Below are 20,845 nucleotides of genomic sequence, written 5' to 3'. Positions count from 1 at the left end.
CTTCCTCCAGTTTTTCTCCATTCAAACTCACCTCCCAATTGACTTGACCCTCAACCCTACTGTACCTAATAACCTTGCTCTTATTCACATTTACTCTTAACTTTCTTCTTCCACACACTTTTCCAAACTCAGTCACCAGCTTCTGCAGTTTCTCACATGAATCAGCCACCAGCGCTGTATCATCAGCGAACAACAACTGACTCACTTCCCAAGCTCTCTCATCCCCAACAGACTTCATACTTGCCCCTCTTTCCAAAACTCTTGCATTTACCTCCCTAACAACCCCATCCATAAACAAATTAAACAACCATGGAGACATCACACACCCCTGCCACAAACCTACATTCACTGAGAACCAATCACTTTCCTCTCTTCCTACACGTACATATGCCTTACATCCTCGATAAAAACTTTTCACTGCTTCTAACAACTTGCCTCCCACACAAAATATTCTTAATACCTTCCACAGAGCATCTCTATCAACTCTATCATATGCCTTCTCCAGATCCATAAATGCTACATACAAATCCATTTGCTTTTCTAAGTATTTCTCACATACATTCTTCAAAGCAAACACCTGATCCACACATCCTCTACCACTTCTGAAACCACACTGCTCTTCCCCAATCTGATGCTCTGTACATGCCTTCACCCTCTCAATCAATACCCTCCCATATAATTTACCAGGAATACTCAACAAACTTATACCTCTGTATTTGGCGGAAAACATCTTTTTATCCCCCCTAAAATTTAATGACACTCTCTCACCCCAACTCTCATTTGTCCTCTTTTTCACTTTTAGCACTTGTCTCTTGGGCTTCTGCCTTTTTCTTTTATACATCTCCTAGTCATTCGCACCAATTCCCTGCAAATATCGTCCAAAAGCTTCTCTCCTCTCTTTCACCAACAATCTTACTTCTTCCTACCACCTTTCACTACCCTTTCTAATCTGCCCACGTCCCTCCTTTCTTATGCCGCAGGCATCTTTTGTGCAAACCACCACTGCTTCCCTAAACTCATCCCATTCCTTCCCCACTCCCCTTACATCATTTCTTCTCACCGTTTTCCAATCTGCACTCAATCTCTCTTGGTACTTCCTCACACAAGTCTCCTTTCCAAGCTTATTTACTCTCACCACTCTCTTCACCCCAACATTCTCTCTTCTTTTCTGAAAACCTCTACAAATCTTCATCTTTGCCTACACAAGATAATGATCAGACATCCCTCCAGTTGCCCCTCTCAGCACATTAACATCCAAAAGTCTCTTTCACGCACCTATCAATTATCATGTAATCCAATAAAATAATGCTCTCTGGCCATCTCTTTTACTTAAATATATATACTTCTGTCTATCTCTCTTTTTAAACCAGGTATTCCCTATCACCAGTTCTTTTTCAGCACACAAATGTACCAGCTCTTCACCATTTCCATTTACAACACTGAACACCCCATGTACACCAATTAGTTCTTCAACTGCCACATAACTCACCTTTGCATTCAAATCACCCATCAGTATAACCTAGTCTCATACATCAAAGCTGCTGACACACTCACTCAGCTGCTTCCAAGACACTTGCCTCTCATGATCTTTCTTCTCATGACCAGGTGCATAGGCACCAATAATCACCCATCTCTCTCCATCCACTCTCAGTTTTACCTATATCAATCTGTATACACATGACTGCTAGAGACTGAGTGCGAACGAATATGGCCTTTGTTGTCTTTTCCTGGCGCTACCTCATGCGCGCATGGGGGGATGGGGTTGCCATTTCATGTGTGGCAGGGTGGCGATGGGAATGGATGAAGGCAGCAAGTATAATATGTACATATGTATATATGTATATGTCTGTGTATATGTATGTATACGTTGAAATGTATAGGTATGTATATGTGCGTGTGTGGGCGTTTATGTATATACATGTGTATGTGGATGGGTTGGGCCATTCTTTCGTCTGTTTCCTTGCACTACCTCGCTAACTCGGAAGACAGCAACTAAGTATGATAAAATACATAATTTTATACTTGTTCCCTGCTTCCTTTGTTAGCAAGGTAGCACCAGGAATAGATGAAGAAAGGCTACATCCACTCACATCCATTCTCTATCTTTCATGTGTATTGCACCAAAACCACAGCTGCCTATCCACAACCGGGCTTCAGATGCTTCATAGGCCCTGGTTCAGTGTATTGATAGCACGTTGATCCTAGTAAACCAAATCATTCTAATTCACTGTGTCCCTTGCATGCATGCCTTTTACCCTCTTGCATATTCAGATCCTGATCCCTCAAAATCTTTTCCACTCTATCCTTCCATCTCCAGTGTGGTCTCTCTGTCCTCCTTGTCCCTTCCACTTCTGACACATATATCCTCTTTGTCAACCTTTCCTCTTTCATTCTTACCATATGTCCATACCATTTAAGCACACCCTCTTCAGTTTTCTCAACCACACTCTTTTTAGCATCACACACACCTGTCACACCTTTTCATTACTTACTAGATCAAACCACTTCTCTTAACATATTATCCCCAACATTTCATTTCTAACACATCCACCAGCCTCCACACAGCTTTATCCATAGTGCCTCACATCCATATAATGTTATTGGGACTACTATACCTTCAAACATACCTATTTTTGCCCTCCCAGATAACGATCTCTCGTTCCACACATTCTTCAGTGCTCCCAGAACCTTGACACCCTCACTCACCCTATGACTCACTTCTGCTTCTGTGGTTCCATTCACTGCCATATCCACTCCCAGGCATCTGAAACACTTCACTTCCTCCTCGTTCTTTCCATTCAAACTTACACCCCAATTGACTTGTACTTCAACCCTGTGAAATCTCATAACCTTGCATTTATCTTCTTTCCTCTTTTCACACACTCTCCCAGACTCAGCCAGCAACTTCTGCAATTTCTCACTTGAATTTGCTACCATTGCTGTATCATTGGCGAACAACACCTGACTCATTTCCTGGGCCCTCTCATCCCTCACAGACTGCCTACTTGCCCCTCTCTTCAGGACTCTCACATTTACCTCCCTCAGCACCCCATCTATTAATAAATTAAACAGCCATGGTGAAATAGCACACCCCCCAACTTTGACTTGGAACCATTCACTCTCTTGTCTTCATACTCATGCACAAGCCTTGTGCCCTTGATGAAAATTTCTCACTGCTTCTAGCAGCTCTCCTCCCACATCATATATTCTTAAGACCTTCCACAAGGCATCTGTATTAGCTCTATCATAAGATTTCTGAGATCCATATATGCCACATACAAATCCATTTGTTTCTTTAAAAGTATTTCTCACACATTCTTCAAAGCAAACACCTGATCCACACATCCTCTACCACTTCTGAAACCACACTGCTCCTCCCCAGTCTGATGCTGTGTATGTCCCTTCACTCTCTCAAACACTATTTTCCCATACTACTTATCAGGTACTCTCAGCAAACTTGTTTCTCTGAAGTTTGAACACTCGCCTTTATTCCCCTTGCCTTTATACAGTGGCACTATACGTGCTTTCTGGCATCCTCTGGCACCTCATTGTGGTCCATACATACACTGAAAATCCTAACTAAATAATCAACACCCCCTTTCTTAATAGATTTAACAGCAATACCATCCACTCCAGCCACCTTGCCACATTTCACCCTATGTAAGGCTTTTGCCACCTCATGTCTCTTCACCAAACCATTCTCCATGACTCTTTTACTTCACATACCACCTTGACCCAAACACCCTGTCATCAAGCACATTCAACAGTCCTTCACAATACTCGGTCCATTTTTTCCTCATTTCATTACTGCCTATTACCATTCCCCCTTTTGCCCCCTTCATCAATGTTCTTATTTACTCATGATTTTTGCTCATTATTTACCTCCTTCCAAAATATCGTATCTTTCCTAAAGTTTTCTGATACATGCTCACCCCAGCTCTCATTTGCCCTCTTTTCAACTGCTTCATCTTCCTCTTGACGTCCTGCTGCTTTCTTATATATATTTCCCACTCATTTGCCCTTTTTCCCTGTAAGTACCACCTAAACACCTCCCTTTTCTCTTTCTCTGACAACTATACTTCTTCATCCCACCACTCACTATTAATTTTCATCCACCCACCTCCCACCTTTCACATGCCAGATGCATCTCTAACACATACCAGCACTACTTCCCTTGATACCTCCCATTCTTCACTCCCTCTCCTTGCTTCAATTACTCTTGCCACTGTCTTCTCACCATTAGTGTTTCCTCTTTTCCAAAAACTTCCACAAATCTTCACCCTCATCTCCATAGGATAGTGATCAGACTTCCCATCAGCTGCCCCTCTCTACACATTTACATCCTGAAGGCTCTCTTTTTCACACCTATCAATTAATATGTAATTCAGTGATACCCATTGTTGACATCTACTTACATACATGTACATATACATATATATTTCCTACTTTTATACTTGATTGCCATATTTCCTACATGTTGTAGAAGGTGACTAAAGGGAGCAGGAGTTGGGGGATGGAAATCTCCCCATCTTGTATTTCAATTTCTAAAATAAGGAACAGGAGTTGTGGGAGTAGGTATTAGAGTTTAAAAAAGTAAATTCTAGATTGTTCTGGATAAACCTGAAAGTGGATGGAGAGAGATGGGTGATTATTGGTGCCTATGCACCCGGTCATGAGAGGCAAGTGTTTTGGGAGCAGCTGAGTGAGTGTGTCAGCAGCTTTGATGCAAGAGACTGGTTTATAGTGATGGGTGATATAAATGTGAAGTTGAGTAATGTGGAAGTTGAGGGTATAGTTGGTGTACATAGGGTATTCATTGTTGTGAATGGAAATGATTAAGAGCATGTGGATTTGTGTGCTGAAAAAAAGACTGGTGATTGGGAATACCTGACTTAAAAAGTGAGATATACATAAGTATACGTATGTGAGTAGGAGAGATGGTCAAAGGGTATTAATGTTTGGATTACCAGTTGATTGATAGGCATGTAAAAGAGAGACTTTTGGATGTTGACATGCTGAGAGGGGCAGCTCAAGGGATGTCTGATCACTATCTTGTAGAGGTGAAGGTGGGGTAGAGTTCTCCAGAAAAGAAGAGAGAATGTTGGGGAGAAGAGAGTGGTGAGAGTAAGTGAGCTTGGAAAGGAGACCTGTGAGATTGAGTGTAGCGTGGCAAAAGGTGAGAGCAAATGACGTGAGGGGAGTGACTGAGGAATGGGATGTATTTAGGGAAGCAGTGATGGCTTGTGCAAAAAATGCATGTGGCATGAGTAAGGTGGGAGGTGGGCAGATTAGGAAGGGTAGTGAGTGGTGGGATGAAGAATTAAAGTTGTTAGTGAAAGAGAAAAGAGAGGTGTTTGGATGATACTTGCAAGGAGTGCAAATGACTGGGAGATGTATAAGAGAAAGTGGCAGGAGGTCAAGAGAAAGGTGTAAGGGTTGAAAAAGAGGGCAAATGAGAGTTGGGGTGAGAAAGTATCATTAAACAAAAGGGAGAATAAAAAGATGTTTTGGAAGGAGGTAAATGATGTTTGTAAGACAAGAGAACAAATGGGAACATTGGTGAAGGGGGCAAGTGGGGAAGTAATAAAAGATAGTGATGATGTTGGAAGGAGATGGAGTGACTGTTTTGAAGGTTTGTTGAATATGTTTGATATTACAGTGGCAGATTATAGGTTGTTTTCGTTGGGGTGGCACATGAAGTGATAGGGTCAGGGAGAATAGTTTGGTTAAGAGAGAAGAGGTATTGAAAGCTTTGCAGAAGATGAAATCCAGCGAGGTGGCAGGTTTGGATGGTATTGCAGGAGAATGTATAAAAAATGAGGGTGACAGGTGTTTTTGATTAGTTGGTAAGGATATTCATTGTATGTATGGACCATGGTGAAGTGCCTGAGGATTGGCAAAATGCTTGCATAGTGCCATTGTACAAAGGCAAAGGGGATAAAGATGAGTGTTCAAACTACAGAGGCATACATACGTTTGTTGAGTATTCCTGGTAAATTATATGGGAGGATACTGATTGAGAGAGTGAAGGCATGTACAGAGCATTAGATTGGGGAAGAGCAGTGTGGTTTCAGAAGTGGTAGAGGATGTGTAGATCAGGTGTTTGCTTTGAAGAATATGTGTGAGAAATACTTAGAAAAGCAGATGGATTTGTATGTTGCACTTCTGGATCTTGGAGGAGGGTTGATATGGTTGATAGAGACGCTTTGTGGAAGGTCTTAAGAGTATATGGTGTGAGAGGTAAGTTGCTAGAAGCAGTGAAAAGCTTTTACCATGGATTTAGGGCATGTGTATGAGTAGGAAGAGAGGAGAATGATTGGTTCCCAATGAATGTCGGGTCTGCAGCAGGGGTGTGTGATGTCCCATGGTTGTTTAATTTGTTTATGGATGGGGTATACAGGCATGTACAGAGCATCAGAATGGAGAGGAGCAGTGTGTTTTCAGAAGTGGTAGAGGTGTTTGCTTTGAAGAATATGTGTGAGAAATACTTAGAAAGGCAGATGTATTTATATGTTGCATTTATGGATCTTGGAGAAGGCATATGATAGGGTTGATAGAGATGCTTTGTGGAAGGTCTTAAGATTATATGGTATGGGAGTTAAGTTGCTAGAAGCAGTGAAAAGCTTTTACCAAGGATGTAAGGCATGTGTATGAGTAGGAAGAGAGGAGAGTGATTAGTTCCCAATGAATAGGGGTGTGTGGTGTCCCATGGCTGTTTAATTTGTTTATGGATGGGGGGTTAGGGAGGTAAATGCAAGAATTATGGAGAGAGGGGACAAGTATGCAGTCTGTTGTGGATGAGAAGGATGAGTCAGTTGTTGTTCCCCATTGATACAGTGATTGATTCGAGTGAGAAACTGCTGAAGTTGGTGACTGAGTTTGAAAAAGTAAGTGAAAGGAGGAAGTTGCAAGAAAATGTGAATAGGAGTTAGGTTATTAGGTTCAGTAGGGTTTAGAGACAAGTTAATTGGGATGTGAGTTTGAATGGAGAAAATTTGGAGGAAGTGAAGTGTTTTAGATATCTGGGAGTGGACTTAGCAGTGAATGGAGCCATGGAAGTAGAAGTGAATCACAGGTTGGGTGAGGGGGCGAAGGTTCTGGGAGCCATTAAGAATGTGGAGGAGAGAATGTTATCTTGAGAGAGCAAAATGGGTATATTTGAGGGAGTAGTAGTTCCAACAATGTTATATGGGTGTGAGGTATGGGCTATAGATAGGGTTGTATGGAGGAGGGTGGATGTGTTGGAAATGAAATGTTTGAGGACAATATGTGGTGTGAGGTGGTTTGATCAAGTAAGTAATGAAAGGGTAAGAGAGAGAGGTGTGGAAATAAAAAGAGTATGGCTGAGAGAGCAGAAGAGAGTATGTTAAAATGGTTTGGGCATATGGAGGGAATGAGTGAGGAAAGATTGACAAAGAGTATAATTGTGTCAGAGGTGAGGAGAACAAGAAGAAGTGGGAGACCTAATTGGAGGTGGAAGGATGGAGTGAAAAAGATTTTGAGTGTTTGGTGCCTAAACATACAGGATGGTGAGAGGTGTGCAAGGAATAGAGTGAAGTAGAATGTTGTGTTATACCGGGTTCGACATGCTGTCAATGGACTGAACCAGGGCATGTGAAGCGTCTGAGGTAAACCATGGAATGGTATGTGGGACCTGGATGTGGATAGGGAGCTGTGGTTTTGTTGCATTACATGTGACAGCTAGAGACCGAGTGTGAATGAATGTAGCCTTTTTTTTTTGTCTGTTTTTCTGGCTCTACCTCACTGAAGCAGGAGGTAGCAATACTGTTTCCAGTTGGGTTGTAGTGCCAGGAATGGATGAAGGCAAGCATGTATGAATATGTACATGTATATATTTGTCTGTGTATGTATATGTGTATATATTGATATGTATATGTGCGTGTATAGGCATTTATGTATATATATATGTGTGTATATGAGTGGATGGGCCATTCTTCCTCTGTTTCCTGGTGCTACCTCACTGACGCAGGAAAGAGCAATTAGGTATAGTAATGATAAAAGAAAATATTTTTTCATTTATCATATCTAATCGCAGTTTCCCTCATCAGCGAGGTAGCACCAGGAAACAGATGAAGAATGACCCATCCACTCATATGCACATCTGTATACATAAACGCCCATACACGCACATATACATACATATACATATCAACATATACACATATACATACATATACAAACTTATACACAGACATATACCTGTATACACATGTACATATTCATACTTGCTTGCCTTCATCCATTCCCAGCGCTATCCCGTCCCACAGGAAACAGCATTGCTACCCCTTGTTTCAGTGAGGTAGCATCAGGAAAGCAGACAAAAAAGGCCACATTCGTTCACACTCAGTCTCTAGCTGTCATATGTAATGCACTGAAACACAGCTCCCTATACACATTCAGGCAATTCAATAATTCATATGATTTTATTTAACATGTAATTTTTCTATACATGTGGCATGACATGTTTCTTGAGGCAATCCACCTCATCAGGTGCTGGTACTTAACAGTTATTTAAATCTCAACATCACAACGGAGCACCGCCATCCAGCATCCACCAGCATAGATAACACACTTACTTGACCAACAGTAACCATTAAAAGGGGAGTGATTAAAGGGAGTCATGTGGCGGGGGTTGACCTGGTTAGCTGGTTGTGTTGTGAACAACTTTTTTTTTTTTGTTTTGTCAATTTTGTCATAATGATTTGGTTAATGATAGGATGGGCTTAAAATTGCTCGGGGACAAATTAAGCTTTTATTGTTAGCAATTAAGACAGATTCAGTGACATTGTGTGTGGCATAATCAGGAGAAGGGTATAGAATAATGGGGTTTTCAAGGTCTACAAGGTGATTGTTTTCATGACAATGTTTAGGGATTGCATTTTTTTTGTGGTCATCCCTGCATACTGCATGCCAGTGCCAATAACATCTCTCCATTACAGTTTTTCTGGTCTTGCCAGTGTATTATCTTTACATGCCTTTTCATACATTGGTTAGATCAGGTAAACAAGGCAGCTTCGTTGAGTGGAGCAGCTGTTTGGGTTGAGCCTGATTGGGTCGAGCAGGTGTATGGGTCAAACACATGTTTGGGTCGAGCAGATGTAGGGCAGTAGTCGGGGTCCCAGCTTGGAAGAGTCTTAAGGGGGTGCTTGACTCAGCTGTTGTGTGAAATGTGAGCACGGGCTGACCTGACATGGAGGAGACCAGGTTGCAGCTCGGTTATCCAGAGACCAGCTTAGAACATGTGTTGAAAACTGAACCATTATGTGAACTTTCAGCAACAGAGACCAAAAAGCCCCTGACAGTTGTGAATTAGGATGTTAGCTACCATTAGCAGTTGTGTTAGGATGCATGCCACATTATTTCTGATACTGTGAGAAGCCTTAAATATTTGATGTAATGATAATATCTGTGGACCCATGCATAATGACTGCTTATGTTAGTAGTGTTGCAACCAGCTAGATATTAAGATTCCAGTCACTGTGTGCTTACACACATTTGATTGTCATGTTATGTGCTCTCATGTCACTTTATTTAGGTATTGAATATAAGAAAGTTATTGATTTTTCCTTATCCCACAGGAAAGTGGGTAGTCAAATAATGCCTGGCAGTTCATTGAACTAATTGGGTCATTACTGTCTGAATTAAGGGGTTTTACTTGAACCACAACTATTGGCTCCCGTAGTAATCTCATGACCCCAGTATGATACAAAGAAATAAGTAATGAATATTCATATTTATTATTTATTGTACTTTGTCGCTGTCTCCTGCATTAGCGAGTTAGCGCAAGGAAACACCTGAAAGAATGGCCCAACCCACCCACATACACATGTACATACATACACGTCCACACACGCACATATACATACCTGTACATTTCAACATATACATATATATAATACACAGACATATACATATATACACATGTACATAATTCATACTCCATGGGTAAAACTGAAAGTTGATGGAGAGAGATGGGTGATTATTGGTGCATATGCACCTGGGCATGAGAAGAAAGATCATGAGAGGCAAGTGTTTTGGGAGCAGCTGAATGAGTGTGTTAGTGGTTTTGATGCACAAGACCGGGTTATAGTGATGGGTGATTTGAATGCAAAGGTGAGTAATGTGGCAGTTGAGGGAATAATTGGTATGCAAGGGGTGTCCAGTGTTGTAAATGGAAATGGTGAAGAGCTTGTAGATTTATGTGCTGAAAAAGGACTGGTGATTGGGAATACCTGGTTTAAAAAGCGAGATATACATAAGTATACGTATGTAAGTAGGAGAGATGGCCAGAGAGCGTTATTGGATTACGTGTTAATTGACAGGCACGCGAAAGAGAGACTTTTGGATGTTAATGTGCTGAGAGGTGCAACTGGAGGGATGTCTGATCATTATCTTGTGGAGGCGAAGGTGAAGATTTGTATGGGTTTTCAGAAAAGAAGAGTGAATGTTGGGGTGAAGAGAGTGGTGAGAGTAAGTGAGCTTGGGAAGGAGACTTGTGTGAGGAAGTACCAGGGGAGACTGAGTACAGAATGGAAAAAGGTGAGAACGATGGAAGTAAGGGGAGTGGGGGAGGAATGGAATGTATTTAGGAAATCAGTGATGGATTGCGCAAAAGATGCTTGTGGCATGAGAAGCGTGGGAGGTGGGTTGATTAGAAAGGGTAGTGAGTGGTGGGATGAAGAAGTAAGATTATTAGTGAAAGAGAAGAGAGAGGCATTTGGACGATTTTTGCAGGGAAAAAATGCAGTTGAGTGGGAGATGTATAAAAGAAAGAGACAGGAGGTCAAGAGAAAGGTGCAAGAGGTGAAAAAGAGCGCAAATGAGAGTTGGGGTGGGAGAGTATCATTAAATTTTAGGGAGAATAAAAAGATGTTCTGGAAGGAGGTAAATAAAGTGCGTAAGACAAGGGAGCAAATGGGAACGTCAGTGAAGGGCGCAAATGGGGAGGTGATAACAAGTAGTGGTGATGTGAGAAGGAGATGGAGTAAGTATTTTGAAGGTTTGTTGAATGTGTTTGATGATAGAGTGGCAGATATAAGGTGTCTTGGTCGAGGTGGTGTGCAAAGTGAGAGGGTTGGGGAAAATGATTTGGTAAACAGAGAAGAGGTAGTAAAAGCTTTGCAGAAGATGAAAGCCGGCAAGGCAGCAGGTTTGGATGGTATTGCAGTGGAATTTATTAAAAAAGGGGGTGACTGTATTGTTGACTGGTTGGTAAGGTTATTTGATGTATGTATGATTCATGGTGAGGTGCCTGAGGATTGGCGGAATGCGTGCATAGTGCCATTGTACAAAGGCAAACGGGATAAGAGTGAGTGCTCAAATTACAGAGGTATAGGTTTGTTGAGTATTCCTGGTAAATTATATGGGAGGGTATTGATTGAGAGGGTGAAGGCATGTACAGAGCATCAGATTGGGGAAGAGCAGTGTGGTTTCAGAAGTGGTAGAGGATGTGTGGATCAGGTGTTTGCTTTGAAGAATGTATGTGAGAAATACTTAGAAAAGCAAATGGATTTGTATGTAGCATTTATGGATCTGGAGAAGGCATATGATAGAGTTGATAGAGATGCTCTGTGGAAGGTATTAAGAATATTTTGTGTGGGAGGCAAGTTGTTAGAAGCAGTGAAAAGTTTTTATCGAGGATGTAAGGCATGTGTACGTGTAGGAAGAGAGGAAAGTGATTGGTTCTCAGTGAATGTAGGTTTGTGGCAGGGGTGTGTGATGTCTCCATGGTTGTTTAATTTGTTTATGGATGGGGTTGTTAGGGAGGTGAATGCAAGAGTTTTGGAAAGAGGGGCAAGTATGAAGTCTGTTGTGGATGAGAGAGCTTGGGAAGTGAGTCAGTTGTTGTTCGCTGATGATACAGCGCTGGTGGCTGATTCATGTGAGAAACTGCAGAAGCTGGTGACTGAGTTTGGTAAAGTGTGTGAAAGAAGAAAGTTAAGAGTAAATGTGAATAAGAGCAAGGTTATTAGGTACAGTAGGGTTGAGGGTCAAGTCAATTGGGAGGTAAGTTTGAATAGAGAATAACTGGAGGAAGTAAAGTGTTTTTGATATCTGGGAGTGGATCTGGCAGCGGATGGAACCATGGAAGCAGAAGTGAATCATAGGGTGGGGGAGGGGGCGAAAATCCTGGGAGCATTGAAGAATGTGTGGAAGTCGAGAACATTATCTCGGAAAGCAAAAATGGGTGTGTTTGAAGGAATAGTGGTTCCAACAATGTTGTATGGTTGCAAGGCGTGGGCTATGGATAGAGCTGTGCGCAGGAGGGTGGATGTGCTGGAAATGAGATGTTTGCGGACAATGTGTGGTGTGAGGTGGTTTGATCGAGTAAGTAATGTAAGGGTAAGAGAGATGTGTGGAAATAAAAAGAGCGTGGTTGAGAGAGCAGAAGAGGATGTTTTGAAATGGTTTGGGCACATGGAGAGAATGAGTGAGAAAAGATTGACCACGAGGATATATGTGTCAGAGGTGGAGGGAACGAGGAGAAGTGGGAGACCTAATTGGAGGTGGAAAGATGGAGTGAAAAAGATTTTGAGTGATCGGGGCCTGAACATGCAGGAGGGTGAAAGGAGGGCAAGGAATAGAGTGAATTGGATCGATGTGGTATACCGGGGTTGACGTGCTGTCAGTGGATTGAATCAGGGCATGTGAAGCGTCTGGGGTAAACCATGGAAAGTTGTGTGGGGCCTGGATGTGGAAAGGGAGCTGTGGTTTCGGGCATTATTGCATGACAGCTGGAGACTGAGTGTGAACGAATGGGGCCTTTGTTATCTTTTCCTAGCGCTACCTCGCACACATGAGGGGGGAGGGGGATGGTATTCCATGTGTGGCGAGGTGGCGATGGGAATGAATAAAGGCAGGCAGTGTGAATTGTGTGCATGGGTATATATGTATGTGTCTGTGTGTGTATATATATGTGTACATTGAGATGTATGGGTGTGTATGTTTGCGTGTGTGGACGTGTGTGTATATACATGTGTATGGGGGTGGGTTGGGCCATTTCTTTCTTCTGTTTCCTTGCGCTACCTCACAAATGCGGGAGACAGCGACAAAGCAAAATAATAATAAAAAAAATAATTCATACTTGTTGCCTTTATTCATTCCCATCGCCACCCCACCAAACATGAAATGACACCCCACCTCCCCCGGCACGCGTGCAAGGTAGCACTAGGGAAAGACAACAAAGGCCACATTCGTTCATACTCAGTCTCTAGCTGTCATGTATAATGCACTGAAACCACAGCTCCCTTTCCACATCCAGGCCCCACAAAACGTTCCATGGTTTACCCCAGATGCTTCACATTCCCTGTTTCAATCCATTGACAGCACGACCCCGGTATACCACATCGTTCCAATTTACTCTATTCCTTGCGCACCTTTCACCCTCCTGCATGTTCAGGCCCCGATTGCTCAAAATCTTTTTCACTCCATCCTTCCACCTCCGATTTGGTCTCCCTCTGCTCCTCGTTCCCTCCACCTCTGACACATATACCCTCTTTGTCAATCTTTCCTCACTCATTCTCTCCATTTCAATACACCCTCTTCTGCTCTCTCAACCACACTCTTTTTATTACCACACATCTCTCGTACCCTTTCTCTACTTACTCGATCATACCACCTCACACCACATATTGTCTTCATACGTCTCATTTCCAACACATCCACCCTCCTCCGCACAACCCTGTCTATAGCCCACACTTCGCATCCATATAACATTGTTGGAACCACTATTCCTTCAAACATATCCATTTTTGCTTTCCAAGATGACGTTCTTGACTTCCACACATTTTTCAACGCTCCCAGAACCTTCGCCCCCTTCCCCACCCTATGATTCACTTCTGCTTCAATGGTTCCATCCACTGCCAAATCCACTCCCAGATATCTAAGACACTACTTTTCCTCCAGTTTTTCTCCATTCAAACTTACCTCCCAATTGACTTGTCCCTCAACCCTACTGTACCTAATAACCTTGCTCTTATTCACATTTACTCTCAGCTTTCTTCTTTCACACACTTTACCAAACTCAGTCACCAACTTCTGCAGTTTCTCACACGAATCAGCCACCAATGCGGTATCATCAGCAAACAACAGCTGACTCACTTCCCAAGCCCTCTCATCCACAACAGAATGCATACTTGCCCTTTTCTCCAAACCTCTTGCATTCACCTTCCTAACAACCCCATCCATAAACAAATAAAACAACTATGGAGAATCACGCACCCCTGCCGCAAACCGACATTCACAGGGAACCAGTCACTTTCCCCTCTCCCTACTCATACACATGCCTTACATCCTTGATTAAAACTTTTCACTGCTTCTAGCATCTTGCCTCCCACACCATATACTCTTAATACCTTCCACAGAGCATCTCTCTCAACTCTATCATATGCCTTCTCTATATCCATAAATGCTACATACAAATCCATTTGCTTTTCTAAGTATTTCTCACATACATTCTTTAAAGCAAACACCTGATCCACACTTCCTCTACCACTTCTGAAACCACACTGCTCTTCCCCAATCTGATGCTCTTTACATGCCTACCCCCTCTCAAACAATACCCTCCCATATAATTCCTCAGGAATACTCAACAAACTCATACCTCTGTAATTTGAAAACTCACCCTTATCCCCATTGCCTTTGTACAATGGCACTATGCATGCATTCCACCAATCCTCAAGCACTTCACCATGAGCCATACATACCTTGAGTATCCTCACCAACCAGTCAACAACACAGTCACCCCCCTTTTTTGATGAATTTCACTGCAATACCATCCAAACCCGCCGCCTTGCCAGCTTTCATCTTCCGCAAAGCTTTCACTGCCTCTTCTCTGTTTACCAAATCATTCTCCCTGGCCCCTCTCACTTCGCACACCACCTCGACCAAAACACCCTATATCTGCCACTCTTATCATATAACACATTCAACAAACCTTCAAAATACTCACTCCATCTCCTTCTCACATCACCACTACTTGTTATCATTTCCCCATTCATCCCCTTCACCAATGTTCCCATTTGTTCTCTTGTCTTATGCTCTTTATTTACCTCCTTCCAAAACATCTTTTTATTCTCTCTAGAATTTAATGACTCTCTCACCCCAACTCTCATTTGCCATCTTTTTCATCTCTTGCACCTTTCTCTTGACTTTCTGCCTCTTTTACTTCTAGTCATTTGCACTATTTCCCTGCAGAAATCGACCAAATGCCTCTCTCTTCTCTTTCACTAATTATTTTACTACTTCATCCCACTACTCACTACCCTTTCTAATCTGCCCACCTCCCACCTTTCTCATGCCACAAGCTTCTTTTGTGCAAGCCACCACATCTTCCCTAAATACATCCCATTCCTCCCCCACTCCCTTTACATCCTTTGCTCTCACCTTTTTCCATTCTGCACTCAGTCTCTCCTGGTACTTCCTCATACATGTCTCCTTCCCAAGCTCACTTACTCTCACCACTCTCTTCACCCCAACATTCTCTCTTCTTTTCTGAAAACCTCTACAAATCTTCACCTTCGCCTCCACGAGATAACAATCAGACATCCATCCAGTTGCACTTCTCAGCACATTAACATCCAAAGTCTCTCTTTCACGCACCTATCAATTAACACATAACCCAGTAACGCTCTTTGGCCATCTCTCCTACTTACATACATATACTTATGTATATCTCTCAGAGAGTAAATGTGAATAAGAGCAAGGTTATTAGGTACAGTAGGGTTGAGGGACAAGTCAATTGGGAGGTAAGTTTGAATGGAGAAAAACTGGAGGAAGTGAAGTGTTTTAGATATCTGGGAGTGGATTTGGCAGCAGATGGAACCATGGAAGCAGAAGTGAATCATAGGGTGGGGAAGGGGGCGAAGGTTCTGGGAGCGTTGAAAAATATGTGGAAGTCGAGAACGTTATCTTGGAAAGCAAAAATGGGTATGTTTGAAGGAATAGTGGTTCCATCAATGTTATATGGTTGCAAGGCTTGGGCTATAGATAGAGTTGTGCGGAAGAGGGTGGATGTGCTGGAATGAGATGTTTGAGGATAATATGTGGTGTGAGGTGGTTTGATCGAGTTAGTAATGAAAGGGTAAGAGAGATGTGTGGAAATAAAAAGAGTGTGGTTGAGAGAGCAGAAGAGGGTGTTTTGAAATGGTTTGGTCACTTGGAGAGAATGATTGAGGAAAGATTGACAAAGAGGATATATGTGTCAGAGGTGGAGGGAACGAGGAGATGTTGGACACCAAATTGAGGTGGAAAGATGGAGTGAAAAAGATTTTGAGTGATCAGGGCCTAAACATGCAGGAGGGTGAAAGGAGTGCAAGGAATAGAGTGAATTGGAATGATGTGGTATACCAGGGTCGACGTACTGTCATTGGATTGAACCAGGGCATGTGAAGCTGTCTAGGGTAACCATGGAAAGTTTTGTGGGGCCTGGATGTGGAAAGGGAGCTGTCGTTTTGGTGCATATATATGATAGCTAGAGACTGAGTGTGAACCATTGTGGCCTTTGTTGTCTTTTCGTAGCGCTACTTCGCACGCGTATGGGGGGGAGGGGGTGTCATTTCATGTGTGGTGGGTTGGCGACGGGAATTAATAAAGGCAACAGGTATGAATTATGTACATGTGTACATATGTATATGTCTGTGTGTGTATGTATATGTATAAGTTGAAATGGATAGATATGTATATGTGCTGTGTGTGGACCAGTATGTATATACATGTGTATGTGGGTGGGTTGGGCCATTCTTTCGTATGTTTCCTTGTGCTACCTTGCTAACGCGGGAGACAGCAACAGGGTATAATGGAATATAATAGAATCTCTTAATGTATATTTTCATCTTTGATTGCCATTTTGTGCATTAGTGAGTTAGTGCTAGAAACAGATGAAGAAAGATTGCATCCGCCTACATCAATTCTCTTGCTATCATGTGTAATGTACTGAATCCACAGCTCTCTATCTACAACCAGGCCACAAAGACCTTTCCATGGTTTGCTCCAGATGCTTCACATGCTCTAGTTCATTCCACTGACAGCACATCAACCCCAGTATGCCGTATCATTTCATTTCACTCTTTCCTATGAGTATCTTTCACATTCCTGCATATTATCTATATCATCTATATCCCATGCCTCATGTCCATTATTAGGACTAACATACTCATTATTCTCCCTTTTTATCAATGATATCCTTTCATCTGCAAATAACTATATTCCAGTCATGTGGTGATGACTCAACTCTACATTCCTCAACATTATTCAATTCTGCTTCTCTCTTTCGCTCTGCATCTCATCTCGACACAACTTCTTATGTGAATTTTGACTTAGACAGGATATATCAGTGGGATAGATGAAATCCTGTTAAGTTTAATGCCTCAAAAACCCAGTTTCTAACCATCGCTCTAATTCCTCTCAACTGTCTAATTTTACAGGTCTTTAATTCCACCTTGACTCAGGAACATATGTGGTATAACTGTGACATCCACTCTACCTTGGAAACCCCACAGTACAGAAATAGCTAAGTCTGCCTAAAAGAAATTGAGTCTTATTTAGATGTCGAAATCTCTTTTCTTCCAAACAGTTGCTCCATTTATGCACAGTCTTGAGCCATCCTTATATGGAGTACTACGCTCATATCTGGTGTGGTTCTGACTCTGCATCCTTACTTGAGTTGAGTTGAAAGCAGTCCGACTTAATACTCTCGCAGACTAACTTCAAATCTTAACATGCTTTTCCTACACTGCAATGATTCACTTTCCTTCTATAGGTAATACTTTGGTTTTTCTCTTGTGAACTGGATACTTTTGTGCCCCTACCACTAACTAGAACATTCAATACTTGGCAAGCTCCTGTGTCACATGATTACTGTGAGGCTAGTGGCATCTCAAGGGTGGACCGTCTGGATAACTTTCTTTCTCTTCACCTTGAAGCTCTGGAACTCTACCCTTTATATCTTTCCCAACAACTATAACCTGACACATTTTTAAGGACAGGTTTTTCACTTCCTCCAAAATTTGTAAATACTTTCCCTTGCATCTTCCTTTTCCCTTTCATAAACCTCTCTGTATTTCAGTTAAGGCCCAGCCTTAATGTGGACTTTTGTGTGTGATTGGAACTTCCAACATGGAAAAAATAATGATCTGAGATGCTCACTGTAGTGATCTGATTGTCTGTATTTAGTGCCATCATTTATGAAAATTAGAATGCTTGTGTTTTTATTTCTTGGTTTGTTTATATGGTATTTTACCAGTACTAACTGCTTGGATATCAGCAGTGTTAGTGACAGGTGCAAAGTAAGCCAGCATTTTATTGGTTGTCATGTTGCAGTCTTCTGACCCAGGTAGCTGTCTTTTGTTTCTTTATTACCCAAATGTGGACTGCTGGCATCCTTTCCACAAACATATAACCTCTCCTTTTTTACACATTAAGTAGCATTTGGAAAGGTCATTGTCAGTTTGGGCAAAGACATGTATGTTTGGAGGTATAGCAGTTCTCACAGTGTTTTATGTATGTGTTGTGGGCCTTTAACATAAGAGAAAGGTAAAGTACAGATGAGTTGGAAAGGAAATGCTTGAAGATATCATCTATGAGTGATTTTTCAGATAAGATTGATAGTCTCACAGATAGGTATTGTACTAAGAGCAGTCTGACTGAGAGGGCTGAGCAAGATATGCTGAAATTGTGTGGGGATATGGAGAAGATGAGCAAAGAAATACTGAGTAAGATGACCTGAATGTCAGAAGTAGAGAAAAGAAGGGTGAGGAGGAGACCATGAAAGGCTAAAGTGAAAGAAGCTTTTGGGATATCAGTGCCTGAACAAACGTTCAGGAGGGTGGGAATTATGCCTTGAACAGAATGGATTAGATGGATGTGGTGAGTTGGGTGGCAAATAGTTGTGGAAGGTGTGGAAGATAGACTGTGGCTTTGGTATGTTATACCCAGCAGTTAGAGATTAGGTATGTACATATGAGGTCATTTTTTATTTGTTCCTGATCCTGTCATGCTCAGGTGGGAAAGGTGTTTAGGTATATAAAAGGAGGAGTATTCCCAGACCACCATCACTTAATCCTGTTGCGCTCTTTTTATTTTTGCAGCCCCACACAATTTTTATGCAGGACTGACAATTCAGGTAGTCTATCTATCTATCTATATCTCTGACGCCCATTCTCTGGGAACCCTCATCAAGGGGTGACCATGGCAAAAGTCTCTACTTATCCCTTTCCTTACATGACTCCCTCACATACACCATTTCATGCATTCTTCCACTATTTCTCTTGATCCAGTACTCCTCCACTCTATTTGCCCATGTCACAGGTGGTCTTCCACTCACATCAACCTCTTTAATTGTACTATCATACACTCTCCTTGTAACCTCACAGTCTTGCATTCTTTCCATATGCCCAAATCAACCTCAAAGTATTACGTTTCACCCACTCTACCACTCCAAAATTCATTCACTTTGCATTCCCTGCAGTACCACAGGTTGTTGAGGTCCATAACCCCAGCTTCCTTTTAAAGTTGCTTTTTACAGTGCTCTTGATAAATGACAAACCTATACCATTACTGTTGAGTTCACATGCTGCTTTAGTTAGACCTCAGGAAAACCACCTGTTTTACTTAACATGAGTGTTACCATATTTGTAATAATATAATTCATCGAAGATATTTATTTGTTGCCAACTATATACAAAGACAGAACAGGGAAACCACAAAAGTAGTTATATTTCACATTCAGTGATATGGAAAAATAACTCCCACCCACTATGTTAAACTTTCTACTAAGTTACAAGGCTTACAGTCAGTTCAGCTCTTTTTTGTGACAAGGCAGTTTTGATAAAATGACTCCCTTCTGTCATGGTATATTTAAGCTAATTGGAAAGTAATTCCATTTTCCTTATGCCCTTTTCACCCCTTTTGTTGCTGGGGTTATGATGGAGATGAGCTGTATGCACTGTTTTAGGTGATGATCGGTGCCAGAAGATGGAGGTTGGAGCTTGCTCATGATTTCTTTTCTTTTACGAAACCTCTGTCTGGTCACAGCATAATGTAACCTGAACCTTTCTCTCTGCCATCTGGTGTTCTATATCTTCATGCATTTCATGATTATAGAACATCACATTAGTGCAAAAGTACATCAATCTCTGGCAGTCTTTTATTGTAAAATTTCTTTGCAGGACAATCTGGTGTTGTGGAGTTGCTGGGACCTGGTGAAGAATCCCCTGAAAAAATTTTTCCACCACACCAGTTCATCACAGATATTGTCAATCACAAGAAGAAGCTCAGGGTGTATCCAGTCACCAAAATTTTGTAAATTTCCAGCCCTTGAAAGTTATGGTCATATCTTTTCCATGTGGTTCAGGAACATGCATCATCCAAACAGTTTACAGTCTCAGGCATGTTTTCACCAGACTTGCCTGCTAACATCTGCTGATACAATGTACCTTAATTTGTTGTTAAATGATATGTAACTGTGTTCAAACATATGTTACATGTAATAAATACCATTGTTGAATCTTATATATTTATAATCTTGTATTATTACTTTTCTGTTTTAGTTGCTGCAGACAGTAAAGAAACTAACTTCATTTTCTTTTTCTCATTAACCCTTTTCATTGTGCATTTCGTCATTTTGTCTTCCCTGATACGCGAAACACAGCAGAATTTTCTTATTCAGTTCATTAAAATGTACACAAAAACTATAAAAGGAATTTTGTTAGAACCTGACAGTTCATAGATTTTGAAAAACACATCTACTGGATTGGCCCATGCTATTTACACAAGATACGTTCATATTTATGTTATAACTTTTTTATTCATATGATTAGGTGCAGGA

The 20,845-nt window shown here is 41.6% G+C and overlaps 1 protein-coding gene across 1 annotated transcript in view; it reads left to right on the top strand.

Moving 5' to 3' along the window:
* LOC139750631 (nardilysin-like) overlaps nt 1-20,597 on the top strand; it is a 588,785-nt gene extending 568,188 nt beyond the window's left edge. Inside the window, exon 18 of the mRNA XM_071665306.1 lies at nt 20,187-20,597. Within this exon, the coding sequence (XP_071521407.1) occupies nt 20,187-20,323 (137 nt within the window). The 3' untranslated portion in view covers nt 20,324-20,597. The remainder of the gene's footprint in view (nt 1-20,186) is intronic.
* The last annotated feature ends 248 nt before the right edge of the window (nt 20,598-20,845 follow it).

Source organism: Panulirus ornatus, chromosome 10 (assembly GCF_036320965.1).
Source record: "Panulirus ornatus isolate Po-2019 chromosome 10, ASM3632096v1, whole genome shotgun sequence".
NCBI classification, from domain to species: domain Eukaryota; kingdom Metazoa; phylum Arthropoda; class Malacostraca; order Decapoda; family Palinuridae; genus Panulirus; species Panulirus ornatus.
This window is presented reverse-complemented; position numbering and strand designations above follow the sequence as displayed.